The following is a 22,450-nucleotide window of genomic DNA, read 5'->3' on the forward strand; positions in this document are numbered from 1 at the left end:
GCTTTTTAGCATTTCCCTTGTCCACTTGTTAAATGAGGTTACCATACTCTGCTCGCCATTTTCGGACCAATCGGATACTCAACATCTTCTCTTTGTAGAAAGCAGTAAGATTTTGGCCCCAAGAGTCTTCCACGATTCCTTTCTTGTACTCCACGGAGTAGCCTTTTCTTTTTGCGCTCATTTCTAGGGGTAAAAAAAAAGGAATTGGGGTATCAAGGTGGGGGGAGGGGGATCACTCAAAATGACACGGGGGATCAGAGGGGGGAATCAAAATGACACAGGAGAATCAGAGGGGTGATTACCATTTTAGTAACCCCTTTTGATCCTCCTGTGTCATTTTAATTGTCCCCTCTGATCCTCCTGTGTCATTTTGATTGTCCCCTCTGATCCTCCTGTGTCATTTTGATTGCCCCCTCTGATCCTCCTGTGTCATTTTGATTGCCCCCTCTGATCCTCCTGTGTCATTTTAAGTGATCCCCCTCCCCCCACCCCTGTGCCACTGAACACCTTCACCAGACATCCCCCCTACCCCTTTATCAGACATTTACCCCCTGGGGCCTGCCTGGGGACTGTCACTGGGCTTGCTGGGGCCTGGATCTGGGCTGGAGCAGGGTCTGCCACTGACTGAGAACCTTCAGTCATCATGAAGGCGGCCGCGAGCATCAGATAGTGTCACCAGAGACAGACCAGCACTCACCACCTTCGCCGCGTCCCGTCTGCTCTAATCCTCCTGTTCTTCTACACGCATCTGCAAAAGTCTCCTCCTCTCTCCCGCCATGCGCTCACCGCTCACTCCGACCTCTGCTCCGTCTCCACACAGCAGTGACATCAGGACTCCGCGTAACGTCACTGGTTGCTAGACGCCAGTCGGGGCGGCCCTAGCGACCAGTTTATGGTAAATTAATTTTCATTCTGAGACAGAGCCTGGGGCCTTATTTTCGGGGGATGCCTTATATTTTACTCAGAAGGAAACCTGTGAGTAGGTCTTATTTTCGGAGGATGTCTTATTTTCGGGGAAACACAGAAGTAATGCAGTTTATCCCAATTTTATTAAAAAGATTCATTTTTAAGCAGTGCTGTTTTTCTAAATGATCACATGTCTTAGTCATCCAAGTCTCATATTACAGGTCGTGTCCCTCTGAAAGGCTCTGGAACTCAGCCATGTTGAGTCTTGGTCTCCCTGGGGATTGAGGAAGGGAGCAGGAAAGGCTGCTGGTGTGAGCATGAAATTACCCATCTACCCAGGGGGAGTTGTGGTTTCACCTTCTAGTTCTTCCTTCTCACACAGACCATTGCAACTCTTTGTTGAATGAAAGTGCTTACATGAATTCCAATTGCAGGTATGTTCCTGGGTTCAAGCCCCTCCCCACTTCCAGCCCCTCCCTGAGATCCCAGTTCCTACAGAGTTGCTTCAGCCTCACTACCAGCATCTGCCTGCATGGTAGGGGAGAAGGTTGGGGCAATATAGCTCCTGACATCATCCTACAAGTTTCTAAACAGGTCATATCTTTAAAGTGAATATAGTTCCATAAAACTCTAGGGAATATCTATATTCATGAAAATACTGGAAAATAATCAAAATTTAAAAATGGTGATGAGTCTAAAGTGATTATTCTTACAACTGTTTTAAATATTGTTGATTTTTAAATTATTTTGTTTCCCAAATATAAGGAATACTAACAGGAGATATTCTACATTATTGTCAATGGCCCATTATGTAGATTATAGGGACTACTAATTAATGACATTCATTTCAAAATGCACTCCCAGAACACAAAAACTTCGAAGACCACAACTGACAAACAGAAAAAAGTTTTTTTTTCCAACATGTATTTTATTGATATTTTACACAGAGGAAGGGATAGGGATAGAGAGTTAGAAACATAGATGAGAGAGAAACATTGATCAGCTGCCTCTGCACACCTCCTACTGGGGATGTGTCCGCAACCAAGGTACATGCCCTTGACTGGAATCAAACCTGGGACCTTTCAGTCTGCAGGTTGATGCTCTATCCACTGAGCCAAACCAGTTAGTCCAAACAGAAAATTTTTATCCCTTGAAAAATACCTTGTGGGAGGCCGCACATTTTCTTCACTAGCAGAGAGATGTGGACAAGGAGCCTGGAATGCTGGTGAACCTTGAGCCCTGGCAAAGATCAGAGCTAATCACTGACTATTTAGTGGAGACATTGCTAGCTGAGGCAACTTCCTGACCAGATAGTCATGTAAATCCTTACTGATGAGATAGTCTGTCTGATACTGGAAATTGTCTGCCTAAGGGCTGTAGGTGTATCCCAAACTGAATAAAAGAATGGATAGGCCTGAGCACAAGTAGAGTCCTCCTTGTGTTGGGGTCCCGCCTCGCCCCCCAATTTCCAAATTATTATTTCTTGTCTCATCTCTGTCATTGCGCACGGCTCTTGTACAGAGCCCAAACCCTGAACCACGCGGGACATGGCTCTTCACAATACTTGAATTGAAATATCTCCCCACAGTGTTGGAGTAGACCTTATCTCATCAGGTGCCTAACCCTGAATGGATATCTGGGTCTGTCTCTGACACCCCCATCCACCTGCTTCCCTAACTCAAGCTGCTTCTCCATTCAGATGGGGGGACAGGGAGGGACTGAGAGAGCAGGCTGCCCTTCCCCTCCACCCTCCTCACTGAGGGTTTAAGGATCCAGGCAAATAGAGGCAGGAAGTTTCTGGTTTCAAACCCAGTTTGCCCGCCTTTTGAATTCTCTGTCACTTCACTGTGAGAATGTGTTACCGGCCTGTGAAGATCCTGGGAAAGACACCTCCTGGGACATCTGCAGCTGAAGGGCAGGCCAGCCAGTAGCTCTAAGCACAGCCTCTGGGATCTGGAAACTTCTGTGTGAATTCCAGATTCCTCCTCCCCTCTTTATGCTTTGCCACAGCTGCCATTTACTCGCTAGCACCCTAATAAAAGAACAGCCCCTCTACCTGGGGAGCCCTGTGCCATCAAAGGGCACCTGGCCCTTTCCTCCCTTTAAAGAAGTAAAATAAACGCCCTCTCTCTGCTCCTGTCTCTTCTCTCCCTTGTGAATCCTTTCGCAGCCGCGTTACCAGCCAAACCCCCAACAATGACGTGGGAACTCCACCAGGAAGGGCTGTCCCTGTGGGAGGAGGTGAGGGAACCAGGGCTGCCCCCTTGCTCCTGCCCCGCCCTCCCTCCCTCTGTCCCTGCAGCTCGTCCCCGCCCACCTGGTGCTGTCGCTCAGCTCAGGCTCTGGCCCCGCCCATCCCGCCGGGAGGAGCATGCGCAGTTTCTTGCCAACGGAAGCGGCTGTGGAGGGTAAGGTGGCGGTTCCCCGTGAGGAGGTGTTTGTGCTTTAAAGCTGCTGCTCTCCGTCCTCCTCCCAGCAGGGAAGGCTGAGGGGCGCTGCAGGCGCTGAAGTCCTTGTTGAGGTCCCCGCCCCGGAGCCCCTCACGGCGGTGAGTCCGCGTCCCGGGAGGCTGCGCAGTGGAGGCGCCGCGTTCCTTTGGGCGGAAACTGAGGCCCTGGCCCGCGGTCTGTCCGCCTTTGGCTGTGGGCCACCGCCTGCCGCGCGGTTTTCCTGCTGAAAACCATTCCCGGGGCCGCCGGTCCTCCCCGCGGGGCTGAAAGTCTGGTCAGTGGGTTCCCTCCCTTTGTGCCTCTCCCCCCTGCCGGCGCTTTCCGCCCAAAGAGCCCGGATGGCTCCCGGCCTGTTTGTCCGCACCCCGCCTTCCTAGGCCCACCCCCATTAATAAGGGGTCTGAATGCCAGGGGAGCACAGTTTCCATGGGGTGGGGCTCAGGGGGAAGAAGGCGGTGTCCCCAGAAGAGGTGACCTGCCCGCAGGGAGGGGCTTTGTGGGAGCGGTGACTGCGGGGGGCGGGGAACCGGGCTGGGGGGGTCAGGAGAGGGAGTGAGAGAGACAGACACGTGGGAGGGAGAAAGGGCAGTGAGGGGTCCACAGAGGGGGTCCCATAGGGGGTGTGGGAGGGACTGGACGGTGACGGTAGGAGTGAGGGGGTAACTCGGGAAAGGAGCCTGAGGAGGAAGGAAGTGGGGAAATAGGGAGGAGGGGGAGCCCAGAGAGAGGAAGGGGAGCTGAGAGGGAGAGGGTCCTGGTGAGCAGAAGTGGGGGCCACACAGGAGGAGGCAGGTCAGACAGAGACACTGGTTCAGAGGAGAAGAGTTGGGGGAGCGAGTGCAGGGACAGAAAGGGGGGCTCAGGGATGAGGGGGCAGAGGGGGAAGCAGCACGGAGTCAGCCAGCTGTGGGGAGCAGGACAGACTGTAACAGGCAGCAGAGGGGCCACGGGCGTGGGGAGGGAAAGACGCAGACGTGTGTGGAGATGGGAGCAATCAGAGACCAGGAGAAAGAGCACCTGAAGGGAAATGGGTTTCAGGAGGTTCATGGTCCAGGTGTAGGGACAGACAGAGAGAAAAGGGGGGAAGAGCAGGGAGGGGAGAGGGGGACACAGGAAAGGACCGCAGTGGAGAGAAAGGGAACAGGGAGACAGAGACAGATCCATAGACAGAAATACACAGCAGTGGGAGGAGGGGAACCCTGCTCTGAATGAGAGGTGAGCTGATGGGGTGTGGATGGTTAAGTTGTGCTATATCAGCTTGTGGCTTTGTGTGTGTGTGTGTGTGTGTGTGTATTTTAAATACATTTCTGTTGATCTCCCTGAGGCAGGGAGAGGGAGAGAGAGATAGAAACTTCAATGACTAGAGACAATCATTCGTCCGCTGCCACCTGGCCACCCCTCACTGGGGAACAAACCTGCAACCTGGCCATATGCCCTGAATAGGAATCTAGCCGTGACCTCCTGGTTCTTAGGTCCAAGCTCAACCACAGAGCATGCCGCCTAAGCATGGCTTTATATAGTTAATTTAACAGCTGAATTGTCTTGGTTATACAGATCTGAATGAGACTTAAAAATCTCCTGTTTATAAGGCTTGGGAATTTTATAATAATTTGCTTCCAGTTGCAACCCTTATTCACTCAGAGGGGACAGACTTGTCTGTTGGTCATGGGACGTTGTCATTTCCTGGGATGGCAACGAGAAGTGACCTGTGTCTGTCACCATCTGATGCTTTTTCAAGGAATATTAGAAGCCTTACCTTCGTTGCTGTGGTGTTGCGTGTGTATGTGTGTGTGTGTTACTTCCGTGGATTTACTTTTTCTATCTCTGACACTTGATTTATTATTTAAAAACATCCTGAGATAAATCCTCTGGGTCTTCTCAGATCCCCTGAGAAGATTTAAGAAATGCCCTCAGGCCCTAACCGGTTTTGCTCAGTGGATAGAGCCTTGGCCTGCGGACTGATGGGTCCCATGTTGCATTCTGGTCAAGTGTATGTACCTTGATTGGGGCACATCCCCAGTGGGGGGTGTGCAAGAGGCGGCTGATTGATGTTTCTCTCTCATCCATGTTTCTAACTCTCTATCCCTCTCCCTTCCTCTCTGTAAGAAATCAATAAAATATATTAAAAACAAACAAAAAAAGAAATATCCACAGGTGCACTTTTTCCCATAGTGTTGGACAGCTGCTCTGGGTGGGGTAACATTGGTTACTGAGGTGCTACAGGTGATGGAAGCTGAGGACAGGGATTAGCAGGATGCCTTTGTGAGAGTGGGGAGCAGGCTTTGTTCAGCGGAGGTAAGGGGGTGCTCTGTTTGGTTTGGGGGGTCAGGACAGCAGCTCACGTTCTCATTTCTGTAGGAGTTTGTGGAAGTCTTTGGGAGGAGAGACACATGAAGACGGAATTAAACACCTCACAGTGTGGTCTCCATGTAGGAGCTCATTGTTCCTGACTCTCTCCTGTGACAAAGGACAGGAGGGATGGCCTTTTCCCCATTTCCAGGTCCTTCTGACTGTGAGTGTGAGGGGAGCTGATTAACAGGCTGTGCTGTCATCTTTGAAGGCACATTCTGTGACTCCTCAACATACTGTCACCTGAGGAAACAACCCAGACCCCATCAGGACCAGGACCACATGGCTGCTCCTCAGGTAAAAGATGTGTCCTGGGTCACAGGCTGTGTTTGCTTTTCCTCTAACATCTGGTGATTTATTCCTCTACTTCTGATGTTCATGCCTTTGCAGGTTGTTTTTCATTCCTTATTTCATTACTTTATTTATCATAGTCATTGTCAACACTTTCTATATTTCTTTTTTCATAATTTCTTCTTCTTTTTTTCTCTTTTTTTAAAATATTTTTTTATTGATTTCACAGTGGAAAGGAGAGGGAGACAGGACAGAAACATCAATCAGCAGAGAGAATCATTGATCAGCTGCCTCCTGCACACCCCCCACTGGCAATCCAGTGTGAAACCTGCAGTGTGCCCTGACCAGGAAACCAACCCTGCCCTTCTGGTTCATAGGTCAGCCCTCTATCTCTCAGGCACACTGGCCGAGCTATAATTCTCTCCTTTGTCCCAGAGTCTTCTCTGTATTCATTTCATGCAGCCTTCCCAAGTCAGGAAGCATTACCACCTTTAATTAATGACTTTCAACTACTCAAAACATTCCTTTTGTGACAGATCAAACTTGGAAGGCAGCCATGTCTGACATCCCTACTGGGATGGGTCAGAGGCTCGGGTACCAGTGAAGGATGCTAATGTAGGTGTTAGGTTCTAGTACTTGCAGCATCAGCTCTAGATCACGGGTAAGAAAATGCATATATGCCCTAGCTGGTCTGGATAGAGCCTTGGACTGCAGACTGGAAGGACCCTGTGTTTTTTTTTGTTTGTTTTTTAAGTATATTTTTTATTGATATTTTACAGAGAGGAAGGGAGAGGGATAGAGAGCTAGAAACATAGATGAGAGAGAAACATCGATGAGAGAGAAACATCGATCAGCTGCCTCCTGCACACCTCCCACTGGGGATGTGCCCGCAACCAAGGTACATGCCCTTGACCGGAATCGAACCTGGGACCCTTCAGTCCGCAGGCCGACGCTCTATCCACTGAGCCAAACCAGTTTCGGCAGGACCCTGGTTTGATTCTGGTCAAGAGCACATGGTCAGATTGCAGTCTCAATCTCCAGTACGGGGCGTGCAGGAGGCAGCCGATCAATGATCCTCTCATCATTGATGTTTCTATCTCTCCCTCTCCCTTCCTCTTTAAAATCAATAAAAAATATATTTAAAAAAAAGATGATGCACATCTTACTGCTCAGAAAGTTCTGAAAAGAAGGGTAAATAGAAGAGACTTGCTCACTAGGTTAGTACAAAAAACTTGGTATTGAAATGTACCAGTAGCTTATGGAACATGAGAGGTACACGTGGATTGACGGTTGCAAAAATTAATGTTTATTTGTGATCATTTTCACATAATTATTTCTTTATTGATGTATTTTTGCCAGGAATGTCAGCAGTGGTGACATGTCCTTTCCTGTGCCTCAGTCACCTGAGGCCCATTGTTCAGGCCACGTGGTGTTCATGTGGCAGAGGTGCTCCCCTCCCTGTGGAGTTCGTCGTCTCCCTTTCTCAGTAAGAGCGGTTTAGGAGGGCGTTGTTGAGAGATGTGCAAAGGCCGTCACATGGCACCTGGAAACACCCTGCTTCTTAGTGTCTATTTGCTTTGGAAAATAGACGCCCTACTTTTCTTTCCTACAGATCATTGGCTTTTGACATAGGCCTTTAACCAATCAGGCGGTGTTCCTGTAAATATTCATTATATTCTATACTCATGTCACGGACATACTGTACATGATCACTTTTTGAATATTTTGGAATGTTTACAAGAATCATATGAATATATCTTCAATTCAGTTAAATTTCTATGATTGTAGCTCTCCACTAATATACAGAAATTTTCCAATAAATGAGTGCCTAAGAAACAGTAGGTCTAATTTGTTTTCCATCATTATGTGAATTCCTTTCCTTATTGTGTTTGTAATACTCAGGGTATCGTTCACAAATAAATTCATGAAATTTATGGAATCACAAAATAATCTTGATTTCATTGATATGACAATTCTGTTTTCTATCTCTTTTATAGTGTACACTGGAGTCCTGGTGCATGAAATTCTTGCACTGGTTGGGTGGGTGTTTCGCAGCCTGGCCTGTGCCCTCTCACAGTCCGGGAGCCCCACGATTGATCGCCCCAAAGAGGTAGACCCTGCCCACCTGGCCAGGGCTCCATGATGGTCCCCCCTGTCCCCCACCCCGACCCCCACACAGAGGGAGGCCCCGCCCAGCCGCCACAGCCAGCCAGTAGGTGGCCTGGGCCTCCCTCTGTAGGGCGATCATGGGGCGATAGCTGGGCCCCCAACCAATCACATCTCACCCATCTTGGCTGGCCTGGCGCCCGTGCGTGTCATAGTGTGGTCGTCTGGATGTTTGTTCCGCTGTTCGGTTCTTGGGTCGATTTGCATATTACGCTTTTATTATTGTAGATAGTTCTCATAGGTATGTCTGACTCTACATACCATGTTAACATTATTTGAGGTATTTTTTTCTTCCTTGCTTAACCTGTCTTTATTATTCTTTTTAGTTACAGAAACAGCTGTGAATATTCATGAGGTTTCTTTATTTTTTTTAATTGTAGGGATGACAGAGGAGAGGGAGAAGCAGAACTGAGATTCAGCCAGCTATGGGTAACAGGACAGACTGTAACAGGCAGCAGAGGGGACACAGAAGTGGGAAGAGAAAGACCCAGATGTGTACGTAGATGGGATCAATCAGAAAGACCAGGGAGAAAGAACAACTTAAGGTGAAATAAGGTTTCAGGAGTTTAATGATCCAGGTGTAGAGACAGAAATAAAAAGGGAAAAAGAGCAGGGGAGAGGGAGACAGAACACAGGAAAAGTCCGGCCAGCATGGTTCAGTGCTTAAAGGTGGACCTATGAACCAGGAGGTAACAGTTCAATTCCTGGTCTGGTTTTTCGGCTTAGTCCACACTTGGGGGCTTGCAGGAGGCAGCCAATCAAGGAGTCTCTCTCATCATTGATGTTTCTATCTCTCCCTTTCCTTTCCTCTCTGAAATCAATAAAATATATATTAAAACATAAACAAAAAATATAGGAAAAGACAACATTGGAGAGAAAGGGAAGAGGGAGACAGAGACAGATCCATAGACAGAAATACATAGCAGTGGGAGGAGGGGAACCCTGATCTGGGTGAGTGGTGAGCTGATGGGGTGTGGATGGTTAAGTTGTGATATATCAGCTTGTGGCTTTATATGTTGAATTTAACAAGTGACTTGTTTAAACAGATTTGAATAAGAATTACAGATCTCCAATTTATAAAGCTGATGAATATTTTATAATTACTTGATCCATTTGCAACCTTAATCACACAGAGGGAGAGACTGGTATGTCCTAATGGGCCCCTTGTGATTTCCTGGGAATGCAAGAAGGAGGTGACCTGGGACAAGAGATGACTGAGTCTGATGTTTATGAAGGAATATTAGAAGCACTGGATCTTTTTTTCTCTCCCATGGGTTTGCATTTTCTACCTCTGATATTTAATTCATGTAAATAGTCCTTAACTTCTGAAATTAGCATTGTTGACATCTTACAAGCACCTCTTATCATTCTTTGTTAATATAAGGCAGTCTCTCCCTTTTTAAAGCTTTAAACCTAGAAATCATTACATTAAAAGAAACAACCCAATTGTTTTTGGTTTTAAATATATTGTGTGTAGTTGAGATTCTGAGCCCTGCATCCTTTCTACTGTTTATCATATGTGGAAACTTCCATTGGCACTTAGTAATACGAGGTGATCTCAGCGTGCACTTGGTAAGGATGGCAATGGTCTTCACAATCAGGAGCTAGTTCTGTGAGTTGGTCTCATGTTCAGCACCTCTTTCCTTCCCTTTATGTGATTTGTTGACTTAGTGTCTGTGAGCCACAAAGGAGCCGTTTTCCTAAGTCCCTCTTGTCCATTCTCTGACACTATTGAAGGATACACTGGATTGACCTGGAACGTGGTTCCCACAGAGCCCCTCTATTCATGGAGAAGTCATTTGATGAGCATATTTCAGTAGCTAACTTTCCCCAAAGGCTTTAGCATGAAGATCTATTCTCTGTAATTTCCTGGGAAAGGAGGAAGGAAATCTGCCTGGGAAACCTGCACGTTTACAAGTTCCGACTTCATTCCCTCCCACTACCCAGAGGTCTCGGGTGTGCTGGGTCTGCTGTCTGTGCCCAGCGCTACTGAAACCACTCTGGGGGAGCCTCGCAGGCCCCAGGAGGGAACTCGTTAAAGATACCCTGTCATGGGCCCCAGGGCAGGGTTTTTCAGGGGAGCTAAAGGGTGTTTTGTTGTGTTTGGGGTTCAACAGAGCAGCACATGCTCTCATTGCTGTAGGAGTTTGTGGAAGTCTTTGGAAGGACAGACACATGAAGACAGAATAAAACCCCTCCCAGTGTGGTCTCCATGGAGGAGCTCATTGTTCCTGACACTCCTGTGACCAAGGACAGGAGGGCTGGCCTTTTCCCCATTTCCAGGTCCTCCTGACTGTGAGTGTGAGGGGAGCTGATTGAGACGCTGTGCTGACGCCTTTGAAGACTCATTCTGTGACTCCTCAATATACTGTCACCTGAGGAAACATCCCAGACCCCATCAGGACCAGGACCACATGGCTGCTTCTCAGGTAAAAGATGTGTCCTGGGTCACAGGCTACATTTCCTTTTCCTCTAACATCTGTTGATATATTTCTTTTTTCCTCCCTAAGCCTGTTTCCCTTTCTGCTTCCCCTGTTACACTCTGTCCTGTCCCCACAGCTGGCTGACTCAGTGCTACTTTTCCTTCTGCTCCATCATCCCTACATCCCCTCCCCCCCTTTCTGTCCCTGCACTCAATCCCTCAATTCTTCTCCTTGAACCAGTCTCCTTGTCTCAAGTGCCTCCCCCCTTTGTCCCACTTCTGTTCACCAGGACCCCTCTCCCTCTCAGTCCCCTTCAGCTTTCTCCTCCATATTTCTCTACTTCTGATGTTCTTGCCTTTCCAGATTGTTTTCCTCTCCTTATTTCGTTCCTTTTTTCTTATGATAGTCAGTGTCAGCAGTTTCTATATTTCCCTGTCTCTCTCTTTTTTAAAAAATATATTTTATTGATTTTTTAGAGAGGAAGGGAGAGGAAGAGAGAGAAACATCAATGATGAGAATCATTGCTTGGCTGCCTCCTGCACACCCCCAACTGGGGATCGAGCCTGCAACCCAGACATGTGCCCCTGACCAGAATCAACCCGGACCCCTCAGTCCGCAGGCTGACGCTCTATCCATTGAGCCAAACCAGCTAGGGCCCTGTCTCCTTTTTAATATATGTTTTTATAGATTTCAAAATGGGAGCCCTGACTGGTTTGGCTCAGTGGATAGAGCATTGGCCTGCGGACTGAAGGCTCCCAAGTTTGATTCTGATCAAGGGCATGTACCTTGGTTGGGGGTACATCCCCAGTAGGGGGTGTGCAGGAGGCAGCTGGTCGATGTTTCTCATCTTTCTAACTCGCTATCCCTCTCCCTTCCTCTCTGTAAAAAATCAATAAAATACATTTTTTAAAAAAATTGGGCCGGCAGGGGAGCAGTTAGGCGTTGATCAGGCTGGCAGGGGAGTGGTTAGGTGGTGATCAGGATGGCAGGCAGAAGCGGTTAGGGGCAATCAGGCAGGCAGGCACCAAGCAAGAGCCAGCAGTCCTGGATTGTGAGAGGGATGTCCGACTGCTCATTTAGGCCCTATCCCACCAGATATCCCTTGAGGGGTCCCAGATTGGAGAGGGTGCAGGCTGGGCTGAGGGACACAGCCCCCCCCCCCCCCCCCCAATGCACAAGTTTCGTGCACCGGGCCTCTAGTTTGTTTATGAAACACAAAGGGAATAATACACAAATAGATTCATGAGATTCGCAGAATCACTAAACCATCTTGACTTCATAGCTGTAAAATGTGTGTCTCTCTTCTTAAACTGTTAACATTATTTCAGCTTTTTTTTTTTAATCTCAGGTACGTTTTTATCTATTTCAGAGATGAAGGGAGAGGTAGAGAGCGATAGAAATATCAATGATGATAGAGAATCATTGATCTGCTGCCTCCTGCACACCCCACACTGGGGATTTAGCCCATAACCTGGCCGTGTACCCTGACCGGGAATCGAACCAGTGACCTCTTGGTGCATGGGTCAGCGCTCAACCACTGAGCAACGCCAGCCGGACCAGGGAGAAGAATCTTGTTCTACGATGGCTCATAGTAAATTTCCAACTAGGATTGTGGTTCCTATGTGTCCTATTCCGTGAGACCTGAATTCCATTAATAACGCCTTTTAGTTCAAAGTTCTGTATAAATTATTTCCTGTTTTCTTTTTCTGTGTATTCAGAAGTAGACACATGATGCGGAAACATTGACATCACAAGTAAAAAGTGAGCTTGTTACACATGTGGAAACACAGGCCCCATCTCAGAACAAGAATCAGAATCCGTGTCTTTACAGAAGTTCGTTTTGTTGTGGTCTGCTTCACACTTGAGAAGAAGTCCATATACTTCCAAGCTAGCATGACATTTCCAGCTGAAAAATATACACAACTGACCCTTAATGATGCAAACACAGCACTCAGAAATCCATATGCCTGTGTCCATGCCTTTATTTTAACTTATTTTTAAATATATTTTTATTGATTTTAGAGAATAATGGAGAGAGAGAGAGAGAGAAAAACAAACAATGATGAGAGAATCATTGATCGGCTGCTTCCAGCCCATCCCAAACTGGGGATGGAGCGCACAACCCAGGCATGTCCCCTTGGCCAGAATTGAACCTGCAACTCTCAGTGCATAGTCCGACACTGTATCCACTGAGCCAAACTGGCTAGGGCTATGCCCTAATTTTAAAGTTTATTTTCCTGTAAAGTAAAATCTGTACTGTGGATTTGTGGACATATGTCATCCTCATGTGGCAGTGTTAGAAAACACATCAGAAATGTTACTGGGGCAAAGTGATCTTATTGGGTGATTCAGGATACTCCCCTAGGTCCAGACCTCTTCTTCTGACACTGTTTTCATGTTGGGTGACGTTATGAACTCTTCTGATGACCTCTTGATAAATGTGTCTTCTTTCAGGAACTGTTGACCTTCACGGATGTGGCCATAGATTTCTCTCAGGAGGAGTGGGAATGCCTGGACCCAGTTCAGCGGAACTTGTACCTGGATGTGATGGTGGAGAACTGCAGCAACCTGGCCTCCCTGGGTGAGGATGACTTCCTTCCCAAGTTCCTCCTCCACCCACAGGGTTTTGTTTCCTTTGTTATTTTAACATCTCAGGGCCTTCTGCTTTCTGTGTTAGATTCCTGCTCTCAAGGAACAAACTGGCCCCTAGCTGGTTTGGCTCAATGGAGAGAACATCACTGCAGACTGAAAGGTCCCAGGTTTGATTCTGGTCAAAGGCCAATGCCAGGATTGCTGGCTTGCTCCCCACCAGGGGGCGTGCATGAGATAACCTATCAATGATTCTCATCATTGATGTTTCTCTCCCTCTCCCTGCCTCTCTGAAAGCAATAAAAATATTTTTTTAAAAAGGAACAAATTGGGGTCCTTGGAATAGAAAAGAAAGGCTTTGTGATGTATGTGAATTAGGAACTCAGTGTATACACACATTACATGTTGTCTATACTAATTAATGTACTATCAGAAAATAATATTTTAGAAAATTATTTTCTAGAATATTCTAATATTCTACCATGTCAGCTGTCCAGAGGACAACCTTGATTGGAAATGGGAAAGCCTCTATCAAAATTCACACTCCATTTTCTTTAATTTTTTAAGATTTTGTTGAATTAAGGGAGGAAGGGAGAGTTAGAGAGACATACAAACTTCAGCTGGGCATTAATTGATTTTTTTGTATGTGCCCAGATAATATGTGTTCTCAGTATAAATCGCCGGATATGGCCCTAACCAGTTTGGCTCAGGGGATAGAGTGTCAGCCTGCAGACTCAAGGGTCCCAGGTTCGATTCCCGTCAATGGCATGTACCTTGGTTGTGGGCACATCCCCAGTAGGTGGTTTGCAGGAGGCAGCTGATCGATGTTTCTCTCTCATCGATGTTTCTAACTCTCTATCCCTCTCCCTTCCTCTCTGTAAAAAATCAATAAAATATATTTGAAAAAAAATTTTTTTTTAAATCACTAGATATGGAATCACTGTGTTCCCTGGTACCTTTTGTAAATATTGGAAAATCCTCCATCGTGTTTTGTTAGTGGCTGCACCAGTGTGTTTATAATCTTGCTGACAGTGCATCAATGTTCTCATTTCTATACTTCATTGGTAATACTTGTCGTTCTTTGATTTATGGATGATTGCCACCCTGTTACGTGTTTGGTGGTATTTCATGATGGTGTCCCATTTACATTTCTCGGATGATGAATGAGTTGAACATCATTTAATATGTCTATTGCGCATCTTTATGTCCTGTTTGGGAAATGTCTATTCAGGTCATATGCCCATTTTTCAATCAGATTGTTTGTCTTTTTGGTGTTAAGTTGTGTGAGTTCCTTATATATTTTGGATCTTTAGCTTTTCAGGATGTAACATTGCTGGGATTTTTTGGTTGTTGTTACTCGGTGGTTTCTTTGGTATACCAGATTATTCTTTTGTAGTCTCATTTCTTTATTTTTTAGCTGCTTTGTTAGGCCTAGGAAGATACATCCAAACCACTGTTTTTAAGAGTGATGGTAAAGTTCATTGACTATGCTTTCTTCCAGTGTTTTATGGTTTCAGGTCTTATATTTTAGTTGTTAATCCATGTTGAGTTCATTTTGTTTCATGGCCTATGAACGGGATCTAGTTTGATTATTTTTGCATGTATCTGTTCAGTTTTTCTTGCACTGCTTGGTGAAGAAATTGTCTTTACCTATTGTGTGTTCTTTTTCTTTTTTTTAAAGATATTTTTATTGATTTCAGAGAGGAAGGAAGAGGGAGAGAGAGATAGAAACATCCACAATGAGAGAGAATCATGGATCGGCTGCCTCCTGCAAGTTCCCCACTGGGGATCGAGCCCACAACCCGGGCATGTGCCCTTGACTAGAATTGAACCTGGGACCTTTCAGTTCGCAGGCCGATGCTCTATCCACTGAGCCAAACCAGCTAGGGCGCTATTGTGTGTTCTTGCCGTCTATCTTACAGATTAATTAACAATATAGCTTTGGACATTTTAAAAGTTGTGTTAATTTTTTCATGTTGACTTGTAAAAGGTCTATATATATATTATAGATATTAACTGCTTATCAGGAAATACGCTTTGGAGACGTTTTTTCCCATTTCACTCCTTGTGTTTTGAACGCACTCACAATTTGCTTTAATGTGAAGTTATTTTTATAGGGGGTTTAATGCATTTTGACTATTATGTTTTGTGTACCTTTCCTTTTAGTGCTATAATAAAAAATCAAATGTCATAGAAACTTTTCTATTTGGCCTAGCCAGATTGGCTCAGTGCAGTGGTCGGCAAACTGCGGCTCGCGAGCCGCGGTTTGCCACTCTGTTGACTAATGAGTTTGCTGACCATTGGCTCAGTGGATAGTGTTAACCTGTGGACTGAAGGGTCTCAGGTTCGATTCTGATGAAGGGCACATGAGCAGGTTGCAGGCTCCATCCCAGTAGGGGGCATGCTGGAAGCAGCCAATCAATTAATATCTTAATGTCTCTCTCTGTCTCTCTCTCTGTCTCTCTCTCCTCTCTCCCTCTCCCTCTCTCTCTCTCCCCCTTTCCCTTCTTCTCTGAAATCAATAAAAATGTATTTAAAAACTAAAACTTTAGTATACCTCTTCTTTTAATAGATTGAGTTATTATTAGCTTTATTTTTCAATCTTTTATCCATTTTGATTTAATATTTGTATATGGTGTTTAATAACAGTCCAACTTCACTCATTTTACATGTAGACATCTAAGTATCTCAACACTATTCGTATATGTGAGAATATGCTTTCCTTGTTTTGTGGTATATGCACCCTTACAAAAGATGATTTTACCACATGTGTGAGAAGTTGTAAGCAGCCTCTTTATTCTACAGTGCTTCTTTTTGGTATTGTTGTTAATCCTCACCTGAGCACATTTTTTCCATTGCTTTTTAGAGAGAGTGGAAGGGTGGGAGGAAGGAGGGTGGAGAGAGAGGGAAACATCGATGTGAGAGAGACACATCAACTGGCCTCCTGCTGCTCAAGCCTCAACCCAGGTGGGGTGGGAATTTCCAACTGAGGTCTGTGCCCTTTAAGGGGAATTGAACCCGCCACCCTTAAGTGCACAGGATGATGCTCTAACCCTGAGCCACACTGGCCAGGGCCTCCCGTGCTCCTTTATTTACCTGTGTCTTAATGTGTCGATGACACTTTTATTTAACACCAGTTTTGAAATATTTTTTTAAATCAGGAAGCATGATGCCTTTAAGCTTGTACTGTCTCTCCCGTGATTGTTTTGGTTCCCTGGTGTCCTTTGTCATTTCATACCAATTTTAGGATGAGGTTTGCTAATTTTGTGAGAAGTGTCATTGGGACATGGATAGGGACTGCTTTGAATGTTTATGCCAACCTTGGGTACTCTTGACAGCTTGTCCTGTTAGCATTCCACTTTAAGGTCATTGCATGTGTTGCTCATTTATTGAGTTCTTTAATTACAGCTAGCACTACTTTATACTTTATTGATGTTAGAGAAAGGGAGCAAGGGGGGAGAGATGGGGGCAAGAGAGAGAGAGAAATTTATTTCCTCACTTATTTATGCATTCATTGGTTACTTTTTTTTTTAAAATATATTTTATGGATTTTCTACTGAGAGGAAGGGAGAGGGACAGAGAGCCAGAAACATTGATGAGAGAGAAACATCGATCACCTGCCTCCCACACACCTCCCACCTGGGATGTGCCCGCAACCAAGGTACATGCCCCTGACCGGAATCGAACCTGGGACCCCTCAGTCCACAGGCCGACGCTTCATCCACGGAGCCAAACCAGCCAGGGCCATTGGTTACTTTTTAATGTGCCCTGAGCACAAATCAAAGCTGCAATGATTTGGTATCAGGACCACACTCTAAACAACTGAGCTACTCGGGCAATGTGAGAATATCCTTTTCTTGTCTGGTGGTGTAGGCATCCTTGTTGGATATCTTTAGTCCCTATCCCAGAGAATTTCTATGTAGGTCTTTTATTCTACCTTGCTTTATTATTTCTCCTAATGTCTATATTACAGTTTTCTTATTTTTTTGTTTATAATTTTTTATTTTTTATTTCAGAGAGGAAGGGAGAGGGACAGATAGAAACATCAATGAGGAGAGAAACATTGATAGGCGGCCTTCTACATGTCCCCTACTGGAAATCAAGCCCACAACCCGGGCATGTGCCCTTGACAGGAATTGAACCTGGGACCTTTCAGTTCACAGGTCGACGCTCTATCCACTGAGCCAAACCACCCAGGGTTGTATTAAGAGTTTTTTGAAAATAGAAGCTTTGAAGTATGTTTTAAAATCAAGAAGTCTGAAGCCTTTAATTTCATACATTCTTTTCACGATTGACTTGGTTACATGGAGTCCTGTGACATTCCCATTAATTTTACAAAGAGCTTTTCTCTTCTACCAAAAGTCACTGGGACTTTGGTAGGGATTGCTTTGAATGTTTAGGTCACTTTGGGTACTAATGACAGCTGATACTGTTAGCATTGCAAAGTAAGGTCATGGAATGTTTTTTCCAACGTACTGTTTTGTTCTTTGATTACAGCTGTCGATGTGTGTTTGTATGTTTTCTTTTGTTAATCCTCACCTGATGGTGTTTTCCCCCTTGAGTTTTAGGGAGAGTGAGAAGGAGGGAGGGGTAGAAGCATAGAGAGAGAGAATAAAATATCGATGTGTGAGAGAGACATTGTTTGTTTGGCTTCCTCACACGTCCCAAACGGGGTTGAGATTGAACCTGCAGCCATTTGCTGGGTGGCCCTATGCTCAACCCCTGAGACACACTGCAGAGGCAGCCGGCAGTATTTTATACTTTACAGCATACAAGTCATGTTCCTTCTTAAGAAGTAAACTGTTAATATTTTATTTTCCATTATGCTGGTAATCATGTAAATACATACTTAAGTTTGTTAGTCTGTATTAATTTCTATTACTGTACAGGGACGGGACACAGCTAACTTCATTGGTTGTTTTTATATACCATGTTTTGAGAAATTAATTATATTCTAGAGGCCTGGTGCATGAAATTCGTCAGGGGGCCGGGTGTGGTCCCTCAGCCCAGCCTGCACCCTCTCCAATCCGGAATCCCTCTCGCAATCTGGGACCGCTGACTCCTAACCGCTCACCTGCCTGCCTGCCTGATCGCCTCTAACCACTCTGCATGCCAGCCTGATGCCCCTAACTACGCCCTGCCAACCTGATGGCCTTTAACTGCCCTCCCCTGCCAGCCTGATCTCCCCTAACTGCCCTCCCCTGCCGGCCTGATCGCCCTGAACTCCTCTCCTCTGCTAGCTTATCATCCCTTATTGCCTCTGCCTCGGCCTCCACCCCCGTGGCTTTGTCCAGAAGGACATCTGGAAGATGTATCTATATAGATATCTATACTAATAAAAGGGTAATATGCTAATTACATAGGGTTGACGGGCTGTCTTCTGGACATCCGACTTCTTTCCGGACAAAGCCATTGTGGTGGGGGCCGAGGCAGAAGCAGTTACGGGTGATCAGTCTGGCAGGGGATGGCAGTTGAGGGCGAGATCAGGCTGTCAGGGGAGGGCAGTTGGGGACAACCAGGCCAGCAGGGGTGGGCAGTTGGAAGTGAGATCAGGCCGGCAGGGGAGGGCATTTGGGGGCGAGATCAGGCTGGCTGGGGAGAGCAATTAGGGGCGATCAGGCAGGCAGGCAGGTGAGCAATTAGGAGCCAGTGGTCCCAGATTGTGAGAGGGATGTCCAGTTGGAGAGGGTGCAGGCTGGGCTGAGGGAACCACCTCCACCGTGCACGAATTTCATGCACAGGGCCGCTAATGTGTGTGTGTGTGTGTGTGTGTGTGTGTGTGTGTGTGTATTAGAAATGTGAAATCTGTGATTTCCAATACAGAATTGTGTCACCTATTAGCAGAGATTTTATTTTCTATTTTTTGTTGTCACCATAGGAACTACTTAAAATATCTTAAGGTTGTAACAATGTACCTTAAACTCATGTCAATTTCATACAAATCTCTGCTGATTGCCATTTCTACCCATGTATCCACATAAGTTGATATCACATGATCTTTTAATGTCGTGTGTCTTATTGCAAAGATTTAAGATTTTATTCATTTATTTTTTAAAAATACATTTTTTATATTATTTTAGAGAAGAATGAGATGGGGAAAGAGAGAGAAATATCCATGATGAGAGAGAATCATTGATTGGCCACCCCTGCACACCCCACACTGGGGAACAAGCCCACAATACAGGCATGTGCCCTGACCGGGAATCAAACTGTGACCTCCTGATTCACAGATAGACGTTTAACTAATGAGCCACTCAGGTCAGATGATTCCTTTTATTTTCTAAAGTTACACAAGAGAAATCAAAGTGATACGTGTTTCTTTAATAGAACACCACAAATTTTTACATTTCGGTATATTTTTCCACATACAATGCATCTTTATATGTTCATATGTTAGTGTTGTGTAGCATTTTTAAATTACTTCCAGAAATATATTTCTTACGGATTTTTTATCAGGACAGTCTAATAATGAGTATGTTTTAGAGCTGGAAAAGTTTTTTCCTCTCCATTGTTTTATCATCTGTTCTGTCAACATTCTTGTTGGACTAGAGGCCCGGTGCACGACATTCATGCACTGTGGGGAGAGGGTCCCTCAGCCCGTCCTGCGTCCTCTCGCAAGTATGGGACCCGCAGAGGTGGCAAAGGCTCCCGCCATGCCACGGCTTCTGGCCTAGTGGCACACCCCCGGTGGGAGCACACTGACCACCAGGGGGCAGCTCCTGTGTTGAGCGTCTGCCCCCTGGTGGTCAGTGTACATCATAGTGACCTGTCCTTCTGACATTGGGTCTATTTGCATATTAAGGTTTTATTATATAGGATGGTTTCTGTTCATTTGTCAGTGCACTGTTTTATTCGTTCCCTTCCCCCCCCCCAATAGTTTTCTGCTTAGAAACCCCCTAATGATCTTAGAGGAGCTGTCTTTTCCATGCAGAATTTTTTTTTATGTTTTTAGATAGTATTCTGCGACTCATGATATTTTCATTGTTTTTTTTTCTGTTCTCATGGTTATATTTATTCTACTTAGAATTCAGTGAGCTAGTTGCATTTGTATGTCACTTTATGTAAGCTACCTTCTCCTTTTCACTGTTCTGTCTCCATGGGGTTTCCTTGGTGGTCAATTTGTTAGTGTCTTAGGAGTTCCTTAAATTCTCTTCACATTTCCACATATTTGTAGGCTTCTCTGAATCAAAATTTTAATGCTTTATGTACAAATTTTTTGATTATTTAATTACTATTTGTTTTAATGTATCTTTATTCATTTCAGAGAGGAAAGGAGAGGGAGAGGGAGAGAGAAATAGAAACATCAGTGAAGAGAGAGAGTCAATGATCAGCTGCCTCCTGTACATTCAGGGATTAAGCCTTCAACCCAGGCCTGTGCCCTGTCGTGGAACCAAACCATGATCTCCTAGTTCATACGTTCAAGCTCTACCACTGCCAGGCAAATTCTTTGATATTCTGAGTTGATCACGTCTTTCATTCATGATTCCACTGTACTTTTTTTAATTTGGGTATTATTTCAATTTCTCCTTTGGCGTGATGTTTGTAAAATACTTTCTCATTGTATTTGTATTTTGATTATATAGATTTTGGTGATATTGTATAGTTGTCTTTTTTTTTTCTTCTTTCCGGCATTAAGATATTTATTTGCCATTCTTTTTGAGATAATTAATATATTTCCATTAATGTAGTGCCAGTTTGATTATATTTATTTTGTTTTCCTGATGGTACACTTTTCTTTTTTTTCTTTTTTTTTTTTCATGACTTGATATCTTTTGTTGAGATTCCTGAATTGTAAAGTAGCAGGCTTTTGAACATCTTTCTATAGGAAGAAACAAATAATAACCATCTGTGGAACAAAGTGTACTTTCGGTCAACACTGTTTTCAGTATCTCTAATATTGGTTCGGTTATCTGTTTAATTTGCCAGTTGGAAATGTTCTCTGTTTTCTTCTCAGACACACAGTATCTTTTCAGGGTTGATATACATCTTCAGTATCACAGTCTTTGTTGTGCTCCAACAATTTATCATTGTTTCTTTGTAGCAGCCATACAGGTCACTTACTGTGTATTGCCATTCTGTTCTCAGTCTGTGTCATGCACAATGGACACTTGTTGTTCAAGAGGCTTCAAAACAGGGAAATCATTGAACATGCACTTCCCTCATCTCTCTCTCCAGCAAAAAAACTGGGAATTGCCCTAACCGGTTTGGCTCAGTGGATAGAGCGTCGGCCTGCGAACTGAAGGGTCCCGGGTTCGATTCCAGTCAAGGGCATGTAGCCTGGTTGCGGGCACATCCCCAGTAGGGGGTGTGCGGGAGGCAGCTGGTCGATGTTTCTCTCTCATCGATGTTTCTGGCTCTCTATCCCTCTCCCTTCCTCTCTGTAAAAAAATCAATAAAATATATTAAAACAAAACAAACAAAAAAACTGGGAATTGGGAGTGTTTTTATAATACTGCCATGTATGCCAGGGGTTTGAGCAGGTATCATTGGCAAATGAAAGCAACTCTTTGTCCCTCTTTGATTTGAGTTTTCCTCATTGTACCTATCTTGAGCTTCGTTGAATCCTTCACTAGTTCTTGGAGTACTCAAAACTGTCACTTGGTCTATAGTTGTTGGTAACTTCAAAGTGCACTCACCTGATTGTCAAAACTGAAAATTTGTTATTCTTTCAGCTATGTCATCTGAAGATGACCAGGCCCTTATGCCAAAGTTTGGAATACAAGATTTATTCTCTGAAAAAATACTGGTAAGATATAAAAGTTGTCACGTTCATAATGTACACTTAATGAAAGCCTTGGAATTTCAGAAGTGTGTGATGAGAAGAGAGGATATTAATATAAACAGAACTAATCTGGAACAGTTATCAGAATAAAATAGTTTTTACCTAAAGAAGTTAAGTGTAGTATGCATTTGGAAAACCTCTGGTATTGAAGTCAGTTACATTGGCAGATCAGTGTGTTTCTGCACGTGAAGGTTGAAAACAACTTTTTACTTTTATGCATTCTTGGAAAGGAAATCTGGAAAAACGAGGAATTCGCATAGTCTGTAGTGTAAATAGTCTTTTGAATTGTTTAAAATGTAGGGTGGGATTCTATTTTCATGCAATCATTTTTAAAATGTAGAGATTTATAATGTACCTATAAAATTTAAATGTACTCAATTTGGAAACCTTATTAGTATTATTACTTTTATTTTCTTAATTTTTTAAAAATATATTTTATTGATTTTCCAGAGAGGAAGGGCGAGAGAGTTAGAAACATCGATGAGAGAGAAACA

At 44.7% G+C, this 22,450-nt stretch overlaps 1 protein-coding gene across 6 annotated transcripts in view; it reads left to right on the plus strand.

The window, feature by feature from the left end:
- The window catches only part of LOC308234970 (uncharacterized protein), a 44,192-nt gene that overhangs the window by 16,786 nt on the left and 4,956 nt on the right, over positions 1 to 22,450 (plus strand). The window contains exons 2-6 of one of the 6 annotated variants that reach the window (XM_080643505.1): positions 5,857 to 6,002; positions 6,226 to 6,373; positions 10,446 to 10,591; positions 13,040 to 13,166; positions 21,847 to 21,920. In XM_080643505.1, the coding sequence (XP_080499631.1) occupies positions 10,577 to 10,591; positions 13,040 to 13,166; positions 21,847 to 21,920 (216 nt within the window). In that variant the 5' untranslated portion in view covers positions 5,857 to 6,002; positions 6,226 to 6,373; positions 10,446 to 10,576. Of the gene's footprint in view, positions 1 to 3,275; positions 3,455 to 5,714; positions 6,003 to 6,225; positions 6,374 to 10,445; positions 10,592 to 13,039; positions 13,167 to 13,261; positions 13,345 to 21,846; positions 21,921 to 22,450 lie in introns of those variants that run through there. The other 5 variants (XM_080643502.1, XM_080643503.1, XM_080643504.1 and 2 more) reach the window with 5 other exon arrangements.

This window comes from Plecotus auritus (genome assembly GCF_963455305.1).
Source record: "Plecotus auritus genome assembly, chromosome: 10".
In the NCBI taxonomy this organism is placed as follows: domain Eukaryota; kingdom Metazoa; phylum Chordata; class Mammalia; order Chiroptera; family Vespertilionidae; genus Plecotus; species Plecotus auritus.